Raw genomic sequence first — 27242 nt, forward strand, 5'->3', positions numbered from 1 at the left:
AAACAGGGGGTGCCAATAATTTTGACACATATCTTTCTGAGATTTTGTTTAAATTAATAGTTAAACAAAATATTTTTCTCTGAGCAAATTAGTATAAATGTATATAGTTTAGACCATGTATGGCATTGACCTTTGAGCCCTTGGGTCATTAAAATAGATGCATGCATAGCGAGCTTTACTTGGAGAGCAGCAGTAACTTTGCTCTGCCTCTGACCCTATGACCACAGGCAGCATCAGCTGTGCCTGCACTGACCTGTGCAGCTTGACCACCATCAGTCCTCCTTCATAACGCACTGTGGCATATCTCCCCCTTTCTCTCTCTGTTCTATTGCAACTATAGGTTCCTCTTTGGGTAGGATTAGGCAGCAGTGGATACCACTGTTTCTAACACATTGCCCCTCAATTGAAAACTGGTCTGCTGAATTGAAAACTGCTCTGTTCTCACATGTAATTAAGGAAACATGTAATTAAAAGAAACACTTGAGTATATAAGGGACACCAAGTATATTGAAAGCAGGTGCTTCCACACAGGTGTGGTTCCTGAGTTAATTAAGCAATTGAAACATCCCATCATGCTTAGGGTCATGTATAAAAATGCCCAGTTGCCCATTATTTTGCCTACCATGTCAGAAGAAGAGATCCCTGACTTTGAAAGAGGGGTCTCAAAGGGGTTTAAAGTGTGTGGGTGTGTGTGTCAGTCATCAGATCTCAACCCAATTGAACACTTACTGGAGATTCTGGAGCAGCGCCTGAGACAGTGTTTTCCACCACCATCAACAAAACACCAAATGATGGAATGTCTTGTGGAAGAATGGTGTTCCATCCCTCCAATAAAGTTCTAGACACTTGTGGAATATGTGCCAAGGCGCATTGAAGCTGTTCTGGCTTGTGGTGACGCAATGCCATATTAAGACACTTTATGTTGGTGTTTCCTTTATTTTGTCAGTAACCTCTACCTGCTGCCATTGTCTAGAAAGTAATGGCCTAGAACTAATTGTTTTATTGTAGCCAAAGGGGCCCAGATATCCATTCACATGAGCAGGCTATAGTTGAAGTAAAGAACACAGTTGTAACTTGCAACCTGTTACAACACATTTGTGGAAAAAGCTACCATTTCAGTCTAATTTTAGACATCCATTTCATTGAAACGATCCATTGGCTCTTCAAAGGAGCAATACCCCCACTCACTCGGTGGCGATAAGCCATTGCGCTCGCATGTGCGTTCAACATCTGCATGTGGTAGGCTAAACCAGTAAGGATCGACCTCCAAGCGCCACTTTCTACGGGATGTATGGCTGCATCTCTGTTGGAAGGTGTGGGACTGACTCTGCTCCTCACTCTGTTTCAAGTGTAACCGTGATGCGTGTGTTCATTTTTTCTCTCCAGTAAATTGGCTACTGGTTTTGCTTTCGCTAAATCATGTGTCAATGTCGCTACATTTCTACGGATTAATGCATACGCAAAATATTGATACGTTCAACACAACGTGAATATGGATTTAATCTTTGTTTCAATACTTTTTATATTTATCGACGCGATTTGCGCAGTGTCCCGCTATGGAAATCTCCAACCATACATGTACGTTTTTTATAAGCTGTCGTTGTTTTGACTTACATTGTTTTTGCATGATAATACAGTCACAGTAACCTAAATCATAAAACTTCTGGTAAAATTTCACTTGTTACTACTGCTGCTATAGCTTGACATATAACCAAAATCCAATATCTTTTGACATATTAAACAATTTATGATTATTTTACAACTTTCATTAGTTGAAATATGAGATTTGAATATTAATTTATCAATTCATATATATTTCAATATTTCATGTTTTACTCTAGAGGTGTTTACATTGAAAGGAGAAACATTGTGTCCTATACCTGGATGTGCATAGTTAAAACGACACAGACAACAACCAGTCAACTCTAAGGCTGTATTTTGTACATTTCTCAGAAAGGAATGCACCTTGAACTATGACAGTGTTGTCATAAGAATACTCTAGTTTCTCTCTCAACATGCACTGTAATGGTATACCTTTACATAATTACACATGATCTCAGGGCGGATTAATGATGCAGCATTCGTGAGACGCCTCTACGTTTCCCAATAATGGAGAGCATGCCAGAGTAACAGGTGAAATAAGTCAGAGATGAGGGGCTTCTGATATGTCTGACTTCATGAAAAGGATGATATAAATCTCAGAGATGTTTAATTGTTCAGCTGTAATGACCCTGTCATTGCCTTATAGTGAGAAATAATGAGTATTCTTAGAGGGCCTCTAAGACCATTACCATGAGACCATTACCATGAGACCATTACCACAAGACCATTACCGTGAGACCATTACCGTGAGACCATTACCGTGAGACCATTACTGTAAGACCATTACCGTGAGACCATTACTGTGAGACCATTACCGTGAGACCATTACTGTAAGACCATTACCGTGAGACCATTACCATGAGACCATTACCTTGAGACCATTACCTTGAGACCATTACCGTGAAACCATTACCGTGAGACCATTACCGTGAGACCATTACCGTGAAACCATTACCATGAGACCATTACCGTGAGACCATTACCATGAGACTATTACCGTGAGACCATTACCTTGAAACCATTACCGTGAGACCATTACCGTGAAACCATTACCATGAGACTATTACCGTGAAACCATTACCATGAGACCATTACCGTGAAACCATTACCATGAGACTATTACCGTGAAACCATTACCATGAGACTATTACCGTGAAACCATTACCATGAGACCATTACCGTGAAACCATTACCATGAGACTATTACCGTGAGACCATTACCTTGAAACCATTACCGTGAGACCATTACCGTGAAACCATTACCATGAGACTATTACCGTGAAACCATTACCATGAGACTATTACCGTGAAACCATTACCATGAGACCATTACCGTGAGACCATTACCATGAGACTATTACCGTAAGACCATTACCGTGAAACCATTACCATGAGACTATTACCGTGAGACCATTAGTGGTAAGAGCATTACCATGAGACCATTACCGTGAGACCATTAGTGGTAAGAGCATTACCATGAGACCATTACCGTGAGACCATTAGTGGTAAGAGCATTACCATGCGACCATTACCGTGAGACCATTACCGTGAAACCATTACCATGAGACTATTACCGTGAGACCATTAGTGGTAAGAGCATTACCATGAGACCATTACCGTGAGACCATTAGTGGTAAGAGCATTGCCAGTCTCGGGCTAGTAGATCCAGTATTAGCATCACCTATTGAAGGTTTTTACAGACATATCAGACATACACACTATTCCAGAGATGAGACACGTCTGGACATGGAATTACAGAGCTGCTCCTAAATTATTAGACATACTGCACTTTCTGTTGCTCGAGAGGTACTGAAACACTGCTTATTGTTAGAGGGATAGTATGGCACATTGAGACGGTTTTAGATACTTTACAATGCAGGGAATATGTTGTGATGGGATCTATGACACTGATGGCACCTGGTTTATAAATCTCAAGAAATAGACAGCCACATCAGGTTGTATGACCATGTATTCTGCTCTTCTTTGGTCAATGTTTTGACTTACTGTAGTATCAGGTACTGTCTTAGTGAATGTTGAATGATTGAATTCTTGCTGCAGGCAGTGTCTTGTGCTGCCATGTTTAGCGATATAAACAGTAATGCGTGAGGAATTCTCCGTAAGTATTAGCAGACAGCGTGGGCACTCTGTAATTTTTTACTGTAAGTAATCCCCACAAGGGTGTTGCACTACACCGTACAGTAGGGACGGGACAATTCCAATATCACGATAGACGTTAGTATCTTGGCAAGGAAACAAGCACGAAGCGGGTGTAATTTCTTTAGGAAAATAGCCCTAATGTTAAAAACAAACATCATTATTATTTTCATCCAGAGTCACATTTGATTTATTTCCCCATGCTATAGGACACAATATTTTACATACAGTAGGTTTTTAAAGGACCAAAGAGAATGGTCTGCTTCATGTTTTCATTTTTGCCATGGAAAAAAACATTGCGATTCTGGTATCGTCCCGGCCCTACAGTACAGAAGAATCCCTTAGGAATCCTTGTCCATTTATCTTCAATGGTTCATGCTTCATAACAACCTCTTACATTTTTTCCCCTCACTTTAAAAATAGCTTGATTTGTTCAATGTTTTTTGCCGCTGCCCTCTTTCAGGCCCAACGTGTGTGCAGAGCGGGAAGTGATGCTGGTTGCCCAAAGGCAGCCCTGTGTGCAGGCCTTCACACGCATGGTCAAGGTCTGGAAGCAAGGCTGCCTAGGACAGAACTGGTGTATGGGATACGAGAGAAGGTGAGTCCTGCTCTTAATTCAGGCATCCATCCATCCATTCCTCCATCCAATATTCAAGGTAAATTAAATCCAGCTTGAGAGACTCCTCTGGTCTCCTGAAGAGCTCCTTGCTGCTTCTTTCTCTCTCTGTCTTTTTTTTGTCCCACACAATGAAATCGGGGAGGGGAGTCACACATGATATCTCAGACAGCACTGCCCCGATTTTGACAAAACTTTGGTGAATGATGCGTCTTCCCATGGAGATCCGGCATTTACAAAATTACGCTGATTGGCCCAAGGTGGAAGCTGTAGTAATTAACAGAAATGTGTTAGTCACACGCAACATCTCAATTGGCCCAAGACTGGGCGCTGCATCATTCATGGCGGACAACATGTTTACTGTTGCCTTGTTCCCTTTATTTATTTTGTATACATTTTATTTATATTTGAGATTTTTTATATAAAAATAAAATAAATTATCCCTTTTTCGTGATATCCAATTGGTAGTTAAAGTCTTGTCCCACCGCTGCAACTCCCCTATGGATTCGGAGAGGCGAAGGTCGAGAGCCATGTGTCCTCTGAAACACGACCCTACCAGGCCGCACTGCTTCTTGACACACTGCTTGCTTAACCCGAAAGCCAGCCGCACCAATGTGTTGGAGAAACACCGTCCAACTGGTAACCAAAGTCAACTTGCAGGCGCCCGGTTCGCCACAAGGAGTCACTAGTGCGCGATGGGACAAGGAAATCCTGGCCGGCCAAACCCTCCCCTAACCCGGACAACGCTGGGCCAATTGTGCGCTGCCTCATGGGTCTCCCGGTCACGGCCGGCTGTGACACAGCCTGGAATCGAACCCAGAGCTGTAGTGACGCCTCAAGCACTGTGATGCAGTGCCTTAGATCGCTGTACCACTCGAGAAGCCCTCAGACAGTCTTTCTTGAGACATTGTGCATTATATGTCCATTGCGCTGCAAACAATTTAACCTTAGTCTTGAATGTTGCATGCCAAGTTATACCAGAGATAAGAGACTGTTGATATTGCAACCACACAACACAAACGCTGTTTCACCAGTATGAACGAAATCACAAACTGCTTCTTTTGTTAAAGCCCTCAAAAGCTGTTGTCAACTAAATATGATAATCCGTTTGCATCTGCCAATTTATTGGCTGTCCAAGATCCAGACGACTTGTCCCTATCACTTCCTATACAGTTAATCTCTTTCTGTAACATGTTGAGGCCGGCAATTAAGGAGGATGAGATGCTCAATTAAAGATGTTGCAGAACTGCTGTATTTGAAGCACCACTGCCTTCTGCCCAGTTTCCCTGATATTGCCAATGCCATCAAGCTGTTTTTACCATCCCTGTAACTGTCGCTCCTGCAAAGAGAATGTTTTCTAAATTAAAACTCATAAAGAACTACCTATTAAGCATTAGGCTTTCAGTCTGATATGCGTTTTTGAACACCTGCGTCAGTTCCACTCATTGCACTGGCACCGTTGTAGCCTTGACCACGGCATTTGTTCACCATTATCCCCTTACTTTCAATCAGTTTAAGTTTTTATTTTTCAAGGCCTGAAGCACTTTTTCAGTCACATTCCTGAAGCCCAAGAACAAAAACACTTAACTTCCTAGTTCATATGGAAATTAAAAAGGTTTATGAATGACTTTATGGTGGGTTACTGTCAAAATAATTTATAAAATAAAAAAAATTGACATCTATGACAGGTTTAAGGGCCCCCAGAACTCGCCTTGCGGGGGTGTCCGGTACGCAAGTGGATCTTCTATGTAGAAAAGAACATTGATGTTGTTCTTTTTCCCCTAGTCTATTTAGTGCCTGGTCTTATCCACTCTGTTTTAAGGATTCATGATCGGCTTGTGGGCATTGTAGAGGGAAACAGAAGACACATACGTGTTCCTGGGAGTCTTATCTTTCAGTGATGGGGTTATAATATTTTGTAGTTTAAACGGTTCAAAAGATAAAGCCACATTTGTAGGAAGAAAACATGGTCGCGACCCCTAGTTTGGGAAACACTGGTCTATTGCATGTATTACCTATAGATAATTCTGTGTTGTGCTTTTTTGTTGTTGGTCTTAACAGTAATCATGTCAAAGCTGTTTAAACAGAGTGCTTCATCCTCATCCCCCTAAATATCTGGAATAATCTCTCTCCTCTGGCTCCTCTCCTCCTCCCTCTTTTTTGTTCTGTAATACAGTAGCCCTCTCATATAGTGCTAAGTGGAAGATGTAGCCCAGCTCTCCAGGAGGGTTAGCTAAGCTAAGAATAGAATATGTTTCTAAACACTTGTGGATGTGGATGCTACCATGATTATGGATAGTCCTGAATGAATCGTAAAAAAGAATGATGATTGAGAAAGTTACAGATGCACAAATATCATACCCCCAAGATATGCTAACTTTTCAACTTTACAGTAATAGTGGAGGTTAGTATTTTTTGGAGGGTATGATATTTGTGTGTCTGTGACTTTCTCCCTTGTCATTATTCACGATTCATTCAGGACTATCTGTAATCATGGTAGCGTCCACATTACTGTAGACGTGTTTAGAAACATACGCTATTCTTATTTACAATAAAAGTGACTCCAAAATGACATTACATTGTATAACCTTCATTTCTATTGGACACAAAATAATCTGAAACACAACCAAAACAAACAGCAAATTCATCCAACAAGTTTGTAGATACACAAGCTTGATGTAATCATTGCGTGCTAGGAATATGGAACCAAATACTAAACTTTTGACTACTTTAATACACATATAATACACATAGAGGGGGGGACTATGTACAAAAAGTGCTGTAATTTCTAAACGGTTCACCCGATATGGATGTAAATACCCTCAAATTAAAGCTGACAGTCTCCACTTTATCCTTGTAGTCATTGTATCATTTCACATCCAAAGTGCTGGAGTACAGAGCCAAAACAACAACAAATGTTTCAATGTCCCAATACTTTTGGAGCTCACTGTACCTATTGTATTTAGCCGAGGCGTCTCCAGAGTCCAGGTACATACCTGTGAAGGAGAGTCCTGCGGCTAACCCCTGACTCTGGGGAGTTTTTTCAAAGTGCCGTTTAGGCTTTCTTCATATATTTACCGCGTTACAAAGACGCAGGCAGCTTTGAAGGCAGCCAAAGCTTCAATTACACACCGTAAACAAAATGTTTTTCCACAACGCTTAATGACCGTGGAGCCATGAGAGGGCTTCTAAACTACAGGGTTAGACACCGTACTCTGAAGTTCAGTCTGCCAGTCTCACACTTTGAAAGGGGTTACTTAAAAGACTGGGGAAATGTTTGCTGATTATTATACTTTGTGACTTTGTGACCACAAACAGACACCTTGACATTGTGCCATAAATCAGGACCTCAAATTATTTTATAGAATCAACAGACCTTGATCTAGTGTACTAGCTTTGTATTATCTGATTTGTATTAATTGATAATGTCATGTCTCCATTGATAACAGGACAGCGTATTACACAGCATACAGACAAGTCTACAGACAAGACTACCAGACGGTTTACAAGTGCTGTCCTGGATGGTCTCAACTCAACGGAGAGGCTGGCTGCTTGTATCGTAAGTCTTTCTCTTTTCTTCTATTGCTTCATATTACTGAGGTTTCCAGTGTTAAAGTATCACAACCACCTAATGTTTCAAATCAGGTTTTTGTTATCAGCATACAGAATATGTTTATTAGTACAGTACAAATGTAATCTTTCTTGGGAGAATGCTCGCTTACACAGGAGTCGAGGTTATACTCGATAGGCACGTGAGAGGATAGAAGGGTGCCTCAAACTCATCTCTCACCCTGGGTCAGGAGCCGCGGTAGTTGGGATAGCATTCAGGGAGAGGTTGTAAGGTCAAGAGGTACTTAGGCCATCCACTGACTGCACTGTGCAGCTGTTATGAGTCAATGCCAGGCCTTCCTCAGTGCAACAGTGTGACGTTCACAACCAACCGGACACTGGGCGAAAGCTCCAATGTGTTGAATCATGTTGAAAGCTTATAACCAACTGTTGACATTTTTGTTAAAACAGGTTTGCATTGCAATTTCTTGTTTTACATTCTACCAAAGACGACAATGAACTTACAGACATGTTGAAGTGTTGAGTGACCAGCAGACCTAATCTCCTATGCATCTGGCTCAACTACACTTGGCTCGACAGGGCTCCTTGCGTCCTGAGATGGTGTGGGTTTTTGCTGCCAGAGAGCGAGCGCATGGCTGGACAGGTGCTCCTCATTGTTCAGTTTGGTTTGCCAATTCCATTGTGCTGACTGCTTCCTGGTGTAGTTGTGGCTCCACAGTTGAATCTTGGCTCACGCTTACATAGTCATGCACCATATTCCCAGTCAGTGGACTCAGAGGTGTGGTAGTAACTGGTGGTAAAGGCTGGAGGCTTGCACCATGGACCCGAGTAAAAACTGGCTCCTGTGTCACAACTAGGGTTGCACATTTTGGGGAATATTCAGAGGTGGAAACTTTCAGTGGGACTTAACGGGAATATATGGGAATTAACAGGAATATATGCAAATTAATATTAATACCAATTAATGTAGATGTTTTCTACATTAATTGGTATTAATATTAAATGTAGATGTTTTCTGCATTGGATACAGTGGGGGAAAAAAGTATTTGATCCCCTGCTGATTTTGTACGTTTGCCCACTGACAAAGAAATGATCAGTCTATAATTTTAATGGTAGGTTTATTTGAACAGTGAGAGACAGAATAACAACAAAAATATCTAGAAAAACGCATGTCAAAAATGTTATAAATTAATTTGCATTTTAATGAGGGAAATAAGTATTTGACCGCCTCTGATTCAGAAAGATTTCTGGCTCCCAGGTGTCTTTTATACAGGTAACGAGCTGAGATTAGGAGCACACTCTTAAAGGGAGTGCTCCTAATCTCAGCTTGTTACCTGTATAAAAGACACCTGTCCACAGAAGCAATCAATCAGATTCCAAACTCTCCACCATGGCCAAGACCAAAGAGCTCTCCAAGGATGTCAGGGACAAGATTGTAGACCTACACAAGGCTGGAATGGGCTACAAGACCATCGCCAAGCAGCTTGGTGAGAAGGTGACAACATTTGGTGTGATTATTCGCAAATGGAAGAAACACAAAAGAACTGTCAATCTCCCTCGGCCTGGGGCTCCATGCAAGATCTCACCTCGTGGGGTTGCAATGATCATGAGAACGGTGAGGAATCAGCCCAGAACTACACGGATGTCACAAGTATCTTCGTCTTCTGACGATAATGCGAAATCGTCATCGGAAAAGGTAGACCAATACGCAGCAGGTGTGCAGTTGTTCATTTTGAGATTTATTAACTTCCAAAATGAACGTACAAAATAACAAAACAAGTGACCGAACGAAATACAGACAGTCTGGTAAGGCACAAGGCTAAACTCAGAACAATCACCCACCAATCACACACACAAACACACCCTAATATATGGGACTCTCAATCAAAGGCAGATAGACAACACCTGCCTTCAACTGAGAGTCCCAACCCCAATTAACCAAACATAGAAACACACACACCAGACTAACCATAGAATACAAACACATAGACCATCAACCAAAAACCCGGAAATACTAAATCAAACACCCTTTACACAAACACACCACCCCGAACCACATAAAACAAATACCCTCTGCCACGTCCTGACCAAACTACAAAAACAATTAACCTTATACTGGCCAGGACGTGACAGTACCCCCCCTTAAAGGTGCTACCCCAGAAGCACCTTAACAAAAAATAACCCCAAGCAACACCCAAAAAATTTTCCCCTTTTCTAAAGGGAGGGAAGGGAGGGTGGCTGCCGTCAACGACGGCACTGTGCTACACCCTCCCTCCCCAACCCACCTATATCTGGAGGTGGCTCTGGTTCCGGCCGTTCCAGGCTGTCGGGCCACTCTGGCATCGCCAAGGGGCTGTCGGGCCAGTCTGGCATCGCCGGGGGGCAGTCGGGCCAGTCTGGCATCGCCGGGGGGCAGTCGGGCCAGTCTGGCAGTTCGGGAGAGTCGGGGCAGTCTGGCAGTTCGGGACAGTCTGGGCAGTCTGGCAGTTCGGGACAGTCTGGGCAGTCTGGCAGTTCGGGACAGTCTGGGCAGTCTGGCAACTCGGGACAGTCTGGGCAGTCTGGCAACTCGGGACAGTCTGGCAGTTCGGGACAGTCTGGGCAGTCTGGCAACTCGGGACAGTCTGGGCAGTCTGGCCACTCGGGACAGTCTGGCCACTCGGGACAGTCTGGCCACTCGGGACAGTCTGGCCACTCGGGGCAGTCTGGCCACTCGGGGCAGTTCAGGGCAGTCTGGCCACTCCGGCAGTTCAGGGCAGTCTGGCCACTCCGGCAGTTCAGCGCAGTCTGGCCACTCCGGCAGTTCAGCGCAGTCTGGCCACTCCGGCAGTTCAGCGCAGTCTGGCCACTCCGGCAGTTCAGCGCAGTCTGGCCACTCCGGCAGTTCAGCGCAGTCTGGCCACTCCGGCAGTTCAGCGCAGTCTGGCCACTCCGGCAGTTCAGCGCAGTCTGACCTCTCTGGCGACTGTTGACTGGCGGGCAGCTCTGACGACTGTTGACTGGCGGGCAGCTCTGACGACTGTTGACTGGCGGGCAGCTCTGACGACTGTTGACTGGCGGGCAGCTCTGACGACTGTTGACTGGCGGGCAGCTCTGATGACGACTGTTGACTGGCGGGCAGCTCTGATGACGACTGTTGACTGGCGGGCAGCTCTGATGACGACTGTTGACTGGCGGGCAGCTCTGATGACGACTGTTGACTGGCGGGCAGCTCTGATGACGACTGTTGACTGGCGGGCAGCTCTGATGACGACTGTTGACTGGCGGGCAGCTCTGATGACGACTGTTGACTGGCGTGGCTGGGTTGACGCACTTGTAGCCTGGTGCGTGGTGCTGGTACTGGGCTTACCAGATTATGAACACGCACCTCCAGGCTAGTGCGGGGAGCGGGAACAGGACGAGTCAGACTGGGTTGACGCACTTCCGGGTCCGCACGAGAGACAGGAGCTGGAAACCCAGGGCTATGGAGGCGCACAGTCGGTCTAGATCTTACCTCCTGCACAACCCGCCTTGGCTGGATGGAACTAGTAGCCCTGTACGAGCGGGGTGCTCGTACAGGGCAGACTGGGCTGTGCAGGGGCCTGATGGTAGCCGTGCGTAGAGCGGGAGTTGGGTAGCCTGGTCCTCGGAGGCGTACCGGCGACCAGATGCGCTGCGCAGGCATCCTCCTACCAGGCAGGATGCCCGCTCTAGCGCGGCGCCTGCGAGGGGCTGGAATAACGCGCACCGGACTGTGCGTGCGTATGGGTGAAATAGTGCGCTCCTCAGCGAAACATAGCGCTCTCCACCCCATACGCTCCTCCATATAACCACGGGTAGCTGGCTTCCGGCTCTTCTTACGCCTAGCCAAACTACCCGTGTGCCCCCCCCCAAAAAAATTATTGGGGGTGCCTCTCGTGCTTCTCCCTCAGCGCGTCCATGGCCTCGTACCTACGCCTTTCTGCCTTGGCTGCCTCAATTTCCCACTGCGGGCGTCGATAATCCCCGGCCTGGTGCCAAGTTCCGGCCCCGTCCAGAACTTCCTCCCAGGTCCATTTCTCCCGCCAGTCCAACTCGAATTCCCTCTGCTCCTTCTTCTGCTGCTTGGTCCTTGAGTGGTGGGTGATTCTGTCACAAGTATCTTCGTCTTCTGACGATAATGCGAAATCGTCATCGGAAAAGGTAGACCAATACGCAGCAGGTGTGCAGTTGTTCATTTTGAGATTTATTAACTTCCAAAATGAACGTACAAAATAACAAAACAAGTGACCGAACGAAATACAGACAGTCTGGTAAGGCACAAGGCTAAACTCAGAACAATCACCCACCAATCACACACACAAACACACCCTAATATATGGGACTCTCAATCAAAGGCAGATAGACAACACCTGCCTTCAACTGAGAGTCCCAACCCCAATTAACCAAACATAGAAACACACACACCAGACTAACCATAGAATACAAACACATAGACCATCAACCAAAAACCCGGAAATACTAAATCAAACACCCTTTACACAAACACACCACCCCGAACCACATAAAACAAATACCCTCTGCCACGACCTGACCAAACTACAAAAACAATTAACCTTATACTGGCCAGGACGTGACAACGGAAGAATCTTGTCAATGATCTCAAGGCAGCTGGGACCATAGTCGCCAAGAAAACAATTGGTAACACACTACGCCGTGAAGGACTGAAATCCTGCAGCGCCCGCAAGGTCCCCCTGCTCAAAAATACATATACTACATGCCCGTCTGAAGTTTGCCAATGAACATCTGAATGATTCAGAGGACAACTGGGTGAAAGTGTTGTGGTCAGATGAGACCAAAATGGAGGTCTTTGGAATCAACTCAACTCGCCGTGTTTGGAGGAGGAGGAATGCTGCCTATGACACCAAGAACACCATCCCCACCGTCAAACATGGAGGTGGAAACATTATGTTTTGGGGGTGTTTTTCTGCTAAGGGGACAGGACAACTTCACTGCATCAAAGGGACGATAGACGGGGCCATGTACCGTCAAATCTTGGGTGAGAACCTCCTTCCCTCAGCCAGGGCGTTGAAAATGGGTCGTGGGTGGGTATTCCAGCATGACAATGATCCAAAACACACGGCCACGGCAACAAAGGAGTGGCTCAAGAAGAAGCACATTAAGGTCCTGGAGTGGCCTAGCCAGTCTCCAGACCTTAATCCCATAGAAAATCTGTGGAGGGAGCTAAAGGTTCAAGTTGCCAAACGTCAGCCTCGAAACCTTAATGACTTGGAGAAGATCTGCAAAGAGGAGTGGGACAAAAACCCTCCTGAGATGTGTGCAAACCTGGTGGCCAACTACAAGAAACGTCTGACCTCTGTGATTGCCAACAAGGGTTTTGCCACCAAGTACTAAGTCATGTTTTGCAGAGGGGTCAAATACTTATTTCCCTCATTAAAATGCAAATCATTTTATAAAATTTTTGACATGCGTTTTTCTGGATTTTTTTGTTGTTATTCTGTCTCTCACTGTTCAAATAAACCTACCATTAAAATTATAGACTGATCATTTCTTTGTAAGTGGGCAAACGTACAAAATCAGCAGGGGATCAAATACTTTTTCCCCCACTGTATATTTACCATATCATATGGAGACAGAAACATGAACCTTTTACCTTATCATAAGTAGATATAATTGCAAATTATTAAATCCTTACAATAGAAAAATAAAATTTAAAAAAAAGTTACGAATTGAACTGTAATTAAATGAGCTGACTCTTCACATGTGATGATTTCACTGAAAAACAAAGGAAAGGGAATATTGAATGATCCCCAATGATCCATTACATCTCCCAAAATCTTTTTCAACATCCATCTGTGAAATGATAGTTTAGACACTAAAGCTTTGTTGGTTGTTTTCCTCTCAGGCTTCCATGTCTTCTCCCTGGACCTCCTCAATGTCCACCTCTTGAACATCAGACTCTGAGGCCTCATCTTCACTGTCACTTTCCAACCTTGTTGAGGATGGCTCGTTGTCAGGCTCAAAAAGCCTAAAATTTGCCCGGAAGACCACCAATTTTCAACCCTTGTATTGGTCAGCTTGTTGCGTGTGTGTGTTCCCAAACAAGGACCAGTTGCGCTCTGAGGCGGCTGATGTTGGTGGGATTTGGAGATGATGGAGGCAACAGGGGAAAGAGCCTCAGATCCCCAAAGTCCCTTCCACCAGGTGGCTGATGAAATATGTTGGCACGACTGCCATTTGCATCTCCATCCCAAAGCTCTTGCTTGGAAGTGTACTTTGCCAGACTGCCAAGAACCTTGCCCTCATCCACGCCAAGGTGGCGAGACACGGTAGTGATGACACCATAGCCCTTGTTGATCTCTGCACCAGACAGGATGCTGTTGTACCCCAGCATATTTGGGGTCCAACATGTATGCTGCAGCGTGTATGGGCTTCAGGCAGAAGTTTTCACGCTTTCTGATGTATTTCAGAACTGCAGTTTCCTCTGCTTGGAGCAAAAATGAAGTGGGAAGGGTAGTATGGATTTCTTCTCTTACATCTGCAAGCAGAGTCTGAACATCAGACAGGATGGCATTGTCTCCCTCAATCCGTGCAATGGCTACTGCTATAGGTTTCAGGAGTTTCAGGCTGCTTACCACTCTCTCCCAAAATACATCATCCAGGAGGATCCTCTTGATGGGGATGTCCATATCGGCAGACAGTGATATGGCCATTTCTTGGAGAGACTCTTTCCCCTCTAGGAGACTGTCAAACATGATGACAACACCACCCCAAATGGGTGTTGCTGGGCAACTTCAACGTGGTGTTCTTATTCTTCTCACTTTGCTTGGTGAGGTAGATTGCTGCTATTACTTGATGACATACCTAACCATTTCCTTGGCTCTCTTGTAGAGTGTATCCATTGTTTTCAGTGCCATGATGTCCTTGAGGAGCAGATTCAATGCATGAGCAGCACAGCCAATGGGGGTGATGTGAGGGTAGGCCTCCTCCACTTTAGACCAAGCAGCCTTCATGTTCGCAGCATTGTCTGTCACCAGTGCAAATAACTTCTGTGGTCCAAGGCCATTGATGACTGCCTTCAGCTCATCTGCAATGTAGAGACCGGTGTGTCTGTTGTCCCTTGTGTCTGTGCTCTTGTAGAATACTGGTTGAGGGGCGGAGATGATGTAGTTAATTATTCCTTGCAACGAACATTCGACCACCCGTCAGACATGATTGCAATACAGACTGCTTTCTCTATGATTTGCTTGACCTTCACTTGAACTCTGTTGTACTCTGTTGTACTCTGCATCCAGCAAATGAGTAGATAAAGCAGGGGTGGAGGGGTGTATGCTGGGCAAAGAAATTCAGAAATCGCTTCCAATACACATTGCCTGTGAGCATCAGAGATTAACCAGTTGCATACACAGCTCGAGCAAGACATTCATCAGCATTTCTCTGACTACGTTCCTCCCTTGAGTCAAGAAAACTTCTGATTCCAGGATGACCATGAGCTGTTGCTATCGATAAAGTTTCTAAGTCATAAAGTTCACCTCGAATAGAGGTAGAGGGGCTTTTGTCAGAGGTTGCTTGTTGTGAGCGCTGAGGGAACTTTATGCACTTGGCCAGATGATTCTGCATCTTTGTTGCATTCTTCATATATGATTTGGCACAGTATTTGCAAATGTACACAGTGTCACGCCCTGATCTGTTTCACCTGTCTTTGTGCTTGTCTCCACCCCCTCCAGTTGTCGCCCATCTTCCCCATTATCCCCGGTGAACTTATACTTGTGTTTTCTTTTTGTCTGTTGCCAGTTCGTCTTGTTTGTAAAGCTTACCGGCATTCATCTTGTCAGCTCCTGTCTTTTTCCCTGCCTCTCTTTTTCTCGTCCTCCTGGTTTTTGACCCTTGCCTGTCCTGACCTTGTACCTGCCCGCCTGACTACTCTGCCCGTCCCGGACCCTGAGCCTGCCAGCCGTCCTGTACCTTTGTCCCACCTATGGATTATTGACCTCTGCCTACCATGACTCTGAGCCTGCCTGCCGTCTGGTATCTTTACTCCACCTCTGGATTACTGAACTATGCCTTTCCCTGACCCGGAGCCTGCCTGCCTTGACCTGTCATTTGCCTGCCCCTTAAAATAAACATTGTTACTTCACATGGTCTGCACTTGGGTCTTACCTTGATTCCTGATTCACAGCTTTTCTTTCTACATTAGCTGATGTGAAATGTCTCCACACATCAGATAGTGCCCGTGGCATTTCCTGTAAAGATTAGAAAAAAATAGTAAAAAAAACAAACAAATTCAATTCCTTGTACAGATAAATAGTTACGCAGTTAAATTGAACAACTCCTTTGTAAGATAAATGTTTTAAAATTAAGTTAACCAAAGTTAACCAAAAATCATGTATGTCATATACAATATATTTACCCCACCCAGAATTGTAATCAAAACTTACCAGAAAGCATGAAGTCCTTGGCTCAGACAGTGTAGTAGTGTGGCCTCAACAGCATCTCATTAGTGTGCAAGATCTTGAGAATCAGCTGTACATGTGATGGAAGAGTGCACTGGACATGTGATGGAAGAATGCACTGTGCATGCAGAGGGTTGCAATTCCATTGAATGGTGGATAGTTTAACCAAAATATGCCACAAGACCTAGAATTGCCTTATGTGTATCCCACAAAAAAGGTTCACTGTTATAAGCTAACTTTTTTAAATTAATTTAAGTAAAATACCCCAAATTCCCATGCTTAAACCTCTTACATCTAGACGTTCCGCTAGCGGAACACCTGCTCCAATATCCAATGATGGGCGTGGCGCGAAATACAAATTCCTCTAAAATCCGAAAACTTCAATTTCTCAAACATATGACTATTTCACAGCATTTTAAAGACAAGACTCTCGTTAATCTAACCACACTGTCCGATTTCAAAAAGGCTTTACAGCGAAAGCAAAACATTAGATTATGTCAGCAGAGTACCCAGCCAGAAATAATCAGACACCCATTTTTCAAGCTAGCATATAATGTCACAAAAACCCAAAAGACAGCTAAATGCAGCACTAACCTTTGATGATCTTCATCAGATGACACACCTAGGACATTATGTTATACAATACATGCATGTTTTGTTCAATCAAGTTCATATTTATATCAAAAAACAGCTTTTTACATTAGCATGTGACGTTCAGAACTAGCATACCCCCCGCAAACTTCCGGGGAATTTACTAACAATTTACTAAATTACTCACGATAAACGTTCACAAAAAGCATAACAATTATTTTAAGAATTATAGATACAGAACTCCTCTATGCACTCGATATGTCCGATTTTAAAATAGCTTTTTGGTGAAAGCACATTTTGCAATATTCTAGTACATAGCCCAGCCATCACGGGCTAGCTATTTAGACACCCGGCAAGTTTAGCCTTCACCAAAATCAGATTTACTATTACAAAAGTTTGATTACCTTTTGTTGTCTTTGTCAGAATGCATTCCCAGGACTGCTACTTCAATAACAAATGTTGGTTTGGTCCAAAATAATCCATCGTTATATCCGAATAGCGGCGTTTTGTTCGTGCGTTCCAGAAACTATCCAAAATGGTAAATCAGGGTCGTGCGCATGGCGCATTTCGTGACAAAAAAATTCTAAATATTCCATTACCGTACTTCGAAGCATGTCAACCGCTGTTTAAAATCAATTTTTATGCAATTTATCTCGTAAAAAAGTGATAATATTCCGACCGGGAATCTCCTTTTCGGTAAACAGAGGAAAAAACACAAAGACGGGGGCAGCCAGTGCACGCGCCTAAGCCCACTGTCCCTTGATCGGCCACTTGAGAAAGGCGATAATGTGTTTCAGCCTGGGGCTGGAATGACGACATTCAGGTTTTTCCCGGGCTCTGAGAGCCTATGGAAGACGTAGGAAGTGTCACGTTAGAGCAGAGATCCTTTGTAATGGATAGAGATGGCAAAGAAGTTCAAGAAATGGTCAGACAGGGTACTTCCTGTACAGAATCTTCTCACGTTTTGGCCTGCCAAATGAGTTCTGTTATACTCACAGACACCATTCAAACAGTTTTAGAAACTTTGGAGTGTTTTCTATCCAAAGCTAATAATTATATGCATATTCTAGTTTCTGGGCAGGACTAATAATCAGATTAAATCGGGTACGTTTTTTATCCAGCCGTGAAAATACTGCCCCCTAGCCATAACAGGTTAACTTCTCATGGAAAATTTCCGGGAAAATTCCAGAAATTTACCGGAAAGTTTCTGACCCTTTGCAACCCTAGTCACAACCAACCAACCAGTGGCGACCTGTCATTCAGTGCAGGTTGGGCAGAACCTCACCTATTTTGAGCCCCAACTGTTTAGCTAATATATAATACCAGACACAGTTACTCATGCAAGGGTTTTTCTTTATTTGTACTATTTTCTACATTGTAGAATAATAGTGAAGACATCAAAACTATGAAATAACACATATGGAATCATGTAGTAACCAAAAAAGTGTAAAACAAATCAAAATATATTTAATATTTTAGATTCTTCAAAGTAGCCACCCTTTGCCTTGATGACAGCTTTGCACTCTTGACATTCTCTCAACCAGCTTCATGAGGTAGTCACCTGGAATGCATTTCAATTAACAGTTGTGCCTTGTTAAAAGTTTATTTGTGGTCATCTGATGCAGCGCTCATTCACTCTCCTTCTTGGTCAACTAGCCCTTACACAGCCTGGAGGTGTGTTGGGTCATTGTCCTGTTGAAAAACAAATGATAGTCCCACTAAGCGCAAACCGGATGGGTGCTGCCATTAAGTTACATTAGAAGTACCGATCCAAATTACGTCCAATCACATTATATCTACAGTAGCTTTGATTGGACTGTCAACATCATACTTTCAAAATCTTAGATGGAAACTAGCAGTCATCATCATGAATCAAGTCGACAATCTACCGGCAAATCCTTTTCAATCGTTGTCATATGAAGAGAAATTACGAAGAGAAACTATAGATAAAATGTATCGGTGCTCATCGGCCATTGGCCATAAACATTACACAAGTTGGTTTGGAAGGAATCGGTGGCTAACTGCAAGTATTGCAAAGCAATCGCTAGCCAGCTATTCAGTGGATTGGGGGTGTGGTCCAAGTCTGGGTTTAAGGGTCTCTTTTCCAAGCTTAAAAGGATAAACATTCAACACCATGGGCCAGAAAAGGTTGAATACATTGGCCATGCTGTCATTCCAGCATGACTTCTGCCGCGTTCAAAACAACTGGAAACTCGGACCTGGGAAATCTCAGACTTCAGTGAGTTGAAGACAACTGTGAACTGGGAAAAAACAAGCTCCGACTGGGAAAATGCATTTTAAACAGTCATCCAATTCGGAATTCCAAGTCGGGAACTCTGGCCTCTTTCTAGAGCCCCAACTTAAAGATCACTAACGTCATGATTCGACCTTGTTTTTTTACGAGTTCACAGTTGTCTTGAAAGCTCCATAAATCCAGAGAATGCCAGACTTTGATGACAAAGTTTGATGACAAAATTTGTCCACGAAGGACCGCTGCGCCACATTCCTGTTCAACAAGGTGAGTCCAAAAATGTATTGTATAATGCTGCATAAATTATGTAATATGCCAGGGAGATATGTATACTCTAGCTAAGAAAGTAATACTAAGTAAATGTTTTCTAGTAAACTGTTAGTAGCCCATGTATCTCACCCTAATATTTTGGTCGATTGTCCCCTCATAATTTAGCCTACTGTTCTGACTTGGTGGTTTACATGTAGTCTATAGCCTGTTTTAGAGAAGTGTCATCATCGAATATTGTAAGAGCTTTCGTTGCCTGCTTATATGCGCCTTTTATTTACCCTACGGTTCTGACTTGGTGTACAGGGAGAATACTGTAAGAACAGCCTATGTTCTGAATTCTGTCGCTGTACATTTCAAAAGTGCTGAATAAATAGTTATATTGACTTTGTCCATCCTAGCTCGCTCATTATTGCCTCTTATGCACTGCCAGATAAGGCTCTGATAGCCATGTGTAGCAGTGGTAAGGTTTTGGGACTGCTGTTGTGACTCTGCTGTTGTGACAGCTTTATGTAGGCCTTAACAGTGTGTGGGCACAGTTTGTCACTGTTATAGTCCAATTAAAGTATTGTTTAGTGTTGTGTAGTGGCTTTGCTGGCATGCATAATTTTTTTGTGGGTGTGTTTGCCCCACTAAGATTTGCATGCTTAAATTGCCACTGCAACCAACCCTCGTCTGGGGGCAAGAAACAATGACTATCAACCCAGAGTAGAGAGTCGAACTGCAAATGAACAGAAAATAGTCAAGAAGAAAACATTACAATGAGTCTAAAGAGAATCTCCCTAAATCTAATCCTTTGGTGATGGATGGGAGGGTTCTGGGGATCTGCTGGGCTAGGTGCCACGGTAACAGGAGAGCACAGTTTCTCTAGGGCAGTGGCTGAGGCTGGGTTAGCTCTGTTGCTGAGGCTGCATGAGGCGGGCAAGGGGCATAAGACTGGGGCTGGGGGTGAGTCTGCTGCTGGGCCTTGTGCTGAACATCTCTGTGTGGACAGGCTTATCCCTAAGCCAGTGAGACCTGGCAGTGCCCTTTGATGGGATTTTACAGCCTCTGATCGGCATCGCGTAACCTGCATACTTCAGAGAGCATCCCTGGCAAAGCCCCCGTAAACAGCGTGGGCATCACTATCCCTACCAGTTTTTATCCCCTGTGTCCAGGCCCCGGGACCACCCTGTATGCTGTATCTAGCCTCCTCTCACGCCCGTGGAGCATGCTAATGTCTGGGACAGGCGCTGGTGGGAAGAGGCTGGGATGGGCCGAGGGGGCAAGAGATGATCCCCTGGATGTGCCTTTCAGCAGGGTCTCATTATCGGGTCCATGCTTTCCTCAAAGACCTCTTTGTCTCTGGTTAGAAGGTTACAGTATTAAATTATCCAGGGAAGCATTAGGCTGTCTGCTCAACCCCTGAGATTTGGTTTGTTTTAAAACACCACACAAAGAAACATCTTAACAGGCATTCCCCAGTGCTGCCCAGTGTCTCCCTCACTAAGTCGCAGGGTTTTGTTTTTCTTCTGCGTGACAATGTCGGCTCTCTTCGACGCACGGCTGGGCTTTTATCTCCGTAACTTAAGACGTGGCAGTACTTTGAGACGGGAAAAACTAATCACCCTTTTCTCTGAGCCATTGAACCAGGATAAAAGGAAGCTCACACCACAATCCACCCTCTCTCGCTCTCACACACTTAGGCCTGTGCTATCTCCAGTGTTCTTCATTCAACGCAATTTAATCTATAGGACAGTGCATTTGACATCCAAGGAGACAGATCAGCTTTTTAGCAGAAACCGTAAAACATACAGCTTTAGTAAAGCCTCTGAAAACTCCAGAGATTGAAATGAGAATGTTGTGCATTAAGATAGTGATTTAGTGTCTGGCATCTGTGAGGTGTGTGCGTGCACGCGTGTGTGTGCGTGTGTGTGTGTGTGTGTGTGATGCGGGTTCCTCTACTCTAATACAAAGTGAATGTAAGCTAATTAGACTAATGACCAGTGGTTATTGTGAGACAATTGAGCGGAATGAAGTCACATCATGTAGAAAAACAGCCCGGCACAGTGATGAGCAGCCGTGCTAACAGCCCCCTTTCCAACTCTCTGTCTATCCCCCTCTCTCTTCTCCTTTTGGCTTACTTCTATCGTCCTTCTCTCCCCATCTTTCGCCCATATACAGTCCAGCTGTTCACTTTCGCTATGGGCATTTTCCGACTTGCTGGCTCCACTTGTTGAGTTCTCCCTCATCCTCTGCTAAGAGATACTCATATTTTTTAAAACATTTTAAATATTTTGTTTTATTGTCATGGCTCCTGCTCTGTCCCTCCCCTTCCTCCCTTTTCCTAGTCTTTCTATTCCCTGCCTTCTAATCCTGATTTCAGATAGTGTGGGACAAGCATCCTATTGACATGACATAGTTGGGATTCTTAGACTGAAGTATCAGATGGCAGATGATAGCCATTGCATGTAATCAAAGTTAACAAAGTTAAAGTGCAGACCTAATGGATTTAGAAGACACCGTCTTTTTCCAGTACATGCGATAAAACCCAACATTTCGGTTGCATAGGCCTGTTTTGACTGAGAATCCTGTAGTGGTGCAAGCAATAGGAACCTTTCCCACAAGGAGTGGGATCTGTGCACACTGACATGTGTTCTAACTCTCCCCCCCCCCCCCCCCCTTGTTTTCGAGTGTTCCTCGGTGGGGGAGTGGCACTCGAATGGAGCAACTAGTGGTAGGGAGAGCTAAATTCAGGCCTAGGGAATGGGACATCACTGCATCACTCAGCCAAAGGATACCAATCAATTAACTTGTTATGGATAGGGGGCAGTATTTTCACAGCCGGATAAAAAACGTACCCGATTTAATCTGGTTATTACTCCTGCCCAGAAACTAATTAGTAGCTTTGGATAGAAAACACTCCAAAGTTTCTAAAACTGTTTGAATGGTGTCTGTGAGTATAACAGAACTCAAATGGCAGGCCAAAACCTGAGAAGATTCTGTACAGGAAATACCCTGTCTGACCATTTCTTGGCCTTCTTTGTCATCTCTATCCAAAACAAAGGATCTCTGCTGTAACGTGACACTTCCTAAGGCTCCCATAGGCTCTCAGAAGGCGCCAGGACGTTGAATGATGACTTTGCAGCCCTTGGCTGAAAAACAGTAGCGCATTTGGTAAGTGGTCGATCTGAGAACAATGAGACGGGCGCGCGCGCACGTGAAGAGTCCATTTTAGATTATCAGTCTTTGAACGAAAACAACGACTCCCGGTCGGAATATTATCGCTATTTTACGAGAAAAATCGCATAAAAATTGATTTTAAACAGCGTTTGACATGCTTCGAAGTACGGTAATGGAATATTTTGAATTTTTTTGTCACGATACGCGTCCGCGCGTCACCCTTCGTTACCCTTCGGAAAGTGTCTTGAACGCATGAACAAAACGCTGCTATTTGGATATAACTATGGATTATTTGGAACCAAACCAACATTTGTTGTTGAAGTAGAAGTCCTGGGAGTGCATTCTGACGAAGAACAGCAAAGGTAATCCAATTTTTCTTATAGTAAATCTGAGTTTATTGAGTACCAAACTTGGTGGGTGTCAAAATAGCTAGCCCGTGATGGCGAGCTATCTACTCAGAATATTGCAAGACGTGCTTTCACCGAAAAGCTATTTTAAAATCGGACACCGCGATTGCATAAAAGAGTTCTGTATCTATAATTCTTAAAATAATTGTTATGTTTTTTGTGAACGTTAATCGTGAGTAATTTAGTAAATTCACCGGAAGTGTTCGGTGGGAATGCTAGTTCGGAACGTCACATGCTAATGTAAAAAGCTGGTTTTTGATATAAATATGAACTTGATTGAACAAAACATGCATGTATTGTATAACATAATGTCCTAGGAGTGTCATCTGATGAAGATCATCAAAGGTTAGTGCTGCATTTAGCTGTGGTTTTGTTTTTTGTGACATTATATGCTAGCTTGAAAAATGGGTGTCTGATTATTTCTGGCTGGGTACTCTCCTGACATAATGTAATGTTTTGCTTTCGTTGTAAAGCCTTTTTGAAATCGGACAGTGTGGTTAGATTAACGAGAGTCTTGTCTTTAAAATGCTGTAAAATAGTCATATGTTTGAAAAATGGAAGTTTTCGGATTTTCGAGGAGTTTGTATTTCGCGCCACGCCCAATCATTGGATATTGGAGCGGTGTTCCGCTAGCGGAACGTCTAGATGTAAGAGGTTAATTGACGACAAGCCTTGTTTTTCACAATGCCTGTACTGGTGGCGGTACTTGCTAATGGTGCTTCTTGAGACTTCCGTCCACATCTCCATTCTAAGGTCCATTCAGAAAGCTAAGTGTTTATCCCCAGCGAGTGGCCGCTGGCTGGAGAATGGACTGGGACGGTCAAGAGTGGAAGCGGGCAGTTATGTTGATTGACGTCAACAATTACTTTTGTGACAGGGGATGAGGAGCAGGGACAATGGCGCCACCAGTTTGAGCCCTCGTTAACTGCTGAATGAGAACTGGCCCCCTTTTGTAGCGGGAAAGACCAGGCTTGCGGATGTACACTTGAAGCAGGCTCAGTAACGGGACAAGGAGATTGGCTGTCCATGGGTGGTCTTTGTGTCTGTGTGGAGAAACACTGCATCCTGGGAACAACTATGTCACTAGTCAAAGACATAAACAAACGTACATAAACAGGCCGGCTGTCCAACCAAGGCATGGCATGGTGTCTCAGTGTCACAGGGACCAAGCTCATTGTCTTGGGATGTTTTCATTTGGGTTTTACATGTCCATGGTAAACACAGTGTATGAAAAGCAGGAGTGACAAATGTACCTCAAATATCCTCCTCCACCCATGTGAGTCTAGTATTGGTTATCTTGACACAGTTCTGGGATGTGACCAACACTCCCAGACAGTGAGACATTCTGATCCATTCAGTTTAGCCACCAGGTTTTTCCACTTCACATCCAGTCTGCATATCCTACCTTAAGAGATTTCCCTATTCAGAGAAATCCATCAAATACGTACTAAGATAAGTGATTTAGGAGACAGGCTTGAAATATTTTAATGGTAAACGACAAGAGATTTTATGCAAAGCAAGGATAATTACACATGGAATGCCCTGGAACCATTTCTGAGTGACATTTAAAGTTGTTCTGATGACGAGGAACATCTGACAGTGCTGCCCCTGGCCTGACTTCTGTGACAAGCCTTTGCTTTGGCACATGTATCTGTAAAGCAGAACATGCCTTGCTGCCTCAAACTACAGTGCTGCGCTCCGTGCGTATCGATTACTAACCCAACAGTTGGCGGCTGGGGCTTTTGTGCCTAACAATTACAGTAAGTCTGCTCCCCCTCTTTCTCTCACTCTGGGCGTTAAACAGATCGACACTGCCTATGTTGTGATGTGTAGGCCCTGTCAGAGGCTGAGCTGGTGACACCTGCTCCTTGGACTCCAGCGTCCATCCGGTAGCGGTGCGACTCACTGACCTCCCTCTGTGGGCTCTATTTGAGCAAACCTAACGCAATGGTAAATCATAGCGCTTATAGGTTCAGGGGTGTGTCAAACATTTGTGCTATTTTCACAACCGGAATTATGGATGCAGTAGCTGGCGGTGGTGTGAAAGGGCTGGGTTTTGATTAATAAACAAGTTGTGGGTGTGTTGAGGCTTGGCCCATCACTGGCCAATCAGAACGTGCTCCATGGCTAATTATGTGGTTGCTTCAAGTTATATATTTACGGTCTTTTATGTATTGCGTTGTCATCAACTCTGATTCTAATGTTAGACCATTATAGCCTAGTTTGTTAAATAGCCTGCCCCATATTTGCTAAATATGTTGAACATGTTTGCAGTCCACATTGTTGTAATTGCATTTCTTCAATATGGAAATACTTTGTTAAACACAGGCTATAGCATTCACACTGACATACGGCCTAGGCCTACTGTAAATTATAGTCTGGACATGGACATGCCAAATGTAGTCAATAACCACAATTAAATTCAGTAGGCTATTGATAAGGCCTAGAAAGACTGTATAATTCAAATCAAAACTAAACAACACCTTATTTTAAACAAGATTAATACAGTTACATGCACCATAATTGCTCCCCGTGGGCAGGGAGGGTAGGCTATGCTTGGTTTTTAATCAAATTAAACGAAATGGGGGGAAACCAATCGTTTTTTGTTTGTTTCAAAATACAAGATTCACCAGCACAAAATGCGCATTTCTGTACCATTGGCACTGTACGTCCTGGCTGGATAGACTGCGCTTCTGCTCTCAAAATCCATGCTGTTATTAACTGTGTTACCGTTAAGACCTGCTTTTTGTGGGTCTTAAAACTTCCAATTAGCACTGCACGAAATTGTCACTTTTGCGCTTGTTTTTAGTGTCACACCTCAACTATTGGCACCATGGGTTAGAACCCAAATTATTTTCCAATCGTTCCTTTTCCGAACAGAACCCCTACTTTTTTTTGTTCCGTTCCACTGTTCCGACAAGCATAATAAAGTTCTGAACCGTTCGAACTCCAAAAAAGTAACCGTTCATATTGTTCCTTTTCATACATTTTTTATTACCTGGAAAATCAACATTGTTTTTACATTTAGCTCATTATTTTATCCTAATTTACCACAATAATTAGCACAGATAGAGCAGCTTGCTATGGAACAAGAAAGCTGCTTGTGAAACAGATTTAATTGGTCAGATATGTGCAGGCGTGAGATGTGACTGCAATTTCATGGGTGGGGAGAGAGCGAGAGACAGGGTTGGACATGGAGGGGGCATGGCTTGATGCGCTGACCATCATTATGTGCTGTGAATTGTAATATGTTTAGGCTATTAGTAGCATCATAACTTCACTGAATTACAGAATTATATACTAGAACATAATTAACTGGGTCTCAAGATTTGAAAATAATGGTTCTGTTCTGGAACACTAGAGATCACTTTATTTCCCGGGTCTGGTTCTCTTCCTCTAAATGTTTTGTTATTTTCTGGTTTTCGGTTATTTTCTGTTCCCTCAACCGGTTCCAACCCCTGATTGCACCCCTCCCACCTCAGTGCAAGCGAGCTGATGTTAGACAGGTAAATTACTGAACCTGGCATTAGGGCTGGAAAATACCAGTGCGCCAGTTTTTACATGACGAAATTGCAAACTGACATGAGTTTTACACTTGCGCCTTCTTAGCGAAAATAGAGCCCTGTGTCTCTGTGGAAGCAGCTAATCCCCTCAGACAAGGTGTCTTTGTAACAGAGTGAAGGCAATCACAGAGACAGATGAGAGTGAGTCTTACGCCGTTCGCCACACTGCACGGCAAGTTAAGGAATTATTTCAAGGGAGATTAAGCAGTGTAAGGGGCAGGGAGTGGGCAGCAAGGGCGGGACAAAAATGCCCTCCCTAGTTAGCTGCCAAAATGTCCATGTCTACCATTTATGGAGGGGGAAAAAGACAATCCCCTTGTTTGCCACTTGTGGCATTTTGAAAACTTCAGGGTTGTTTGACCCCTTGTTTCCTTGTCAGTGGTTTTCTCAGGTCATTAAAGAAGTGGCTACTTGTTAAATATAAAATAATGTTGCTTCCTATAGTCATGTAATTTTGCTCTCAGCACCTCAAAGCCTGGTCAGAACAGCAGTAATCCTACTGTACGCTCTACTGTAGATACAGCAGAACAGTGTGTGGGGACATGAAAGTCACTTTACGATTAGATTACAGGGATATACAGTCATTGATTTCACAGTAAGTTCTCACCAGGTCTTCTGAGCCAGCCT

At 43.9% G+C, this 27242-nt stretch overlaps 1 protein-coding gene across 1 annotated transcript in view; it reads left to right on the forward strand.

Moving 5' to 3' along the window:
• Positions 1 to 1226: 1226 nt before the first annotated feature.
• The window catches only part of LOC106582957 (uncharacterized), a 96957-nt gene continuing 70941 nt past the window's right edge, over positions 1227 to 27242 (forward strand). Inside the window, exons 1-3 of the mRNA XM_014166599.3 lie at positions 1227 to 1578; positions 4220 to 4354; positions 7822 to 7931. Of these exons, the coding sequence (XP_014022074.3) occupies positions 1493 to 1578; positions 4220 to 4354; positions 7822 to 7931 (331 nt within the window). The 5' untranslated portion in view covers positions 1227 to 1492. The remainder of the gene's footprint in view (positions 1579 to 4219; positions 4355 to 7821; positions 7932 to 27242) is intronic.

Source organism: Salmo salar, chromosome 22 (genome assembly GCF_965601325.2).
Source record: "Salmo salar chromosome 22, fSalSal1, whole genome shotgun sequence".
Lineage (NCBI taxonomy): Eukaryota > Metazoa > Chordata > Actinopteri > Salmoniformes > Salmonidae > Salmo > Salmo salar.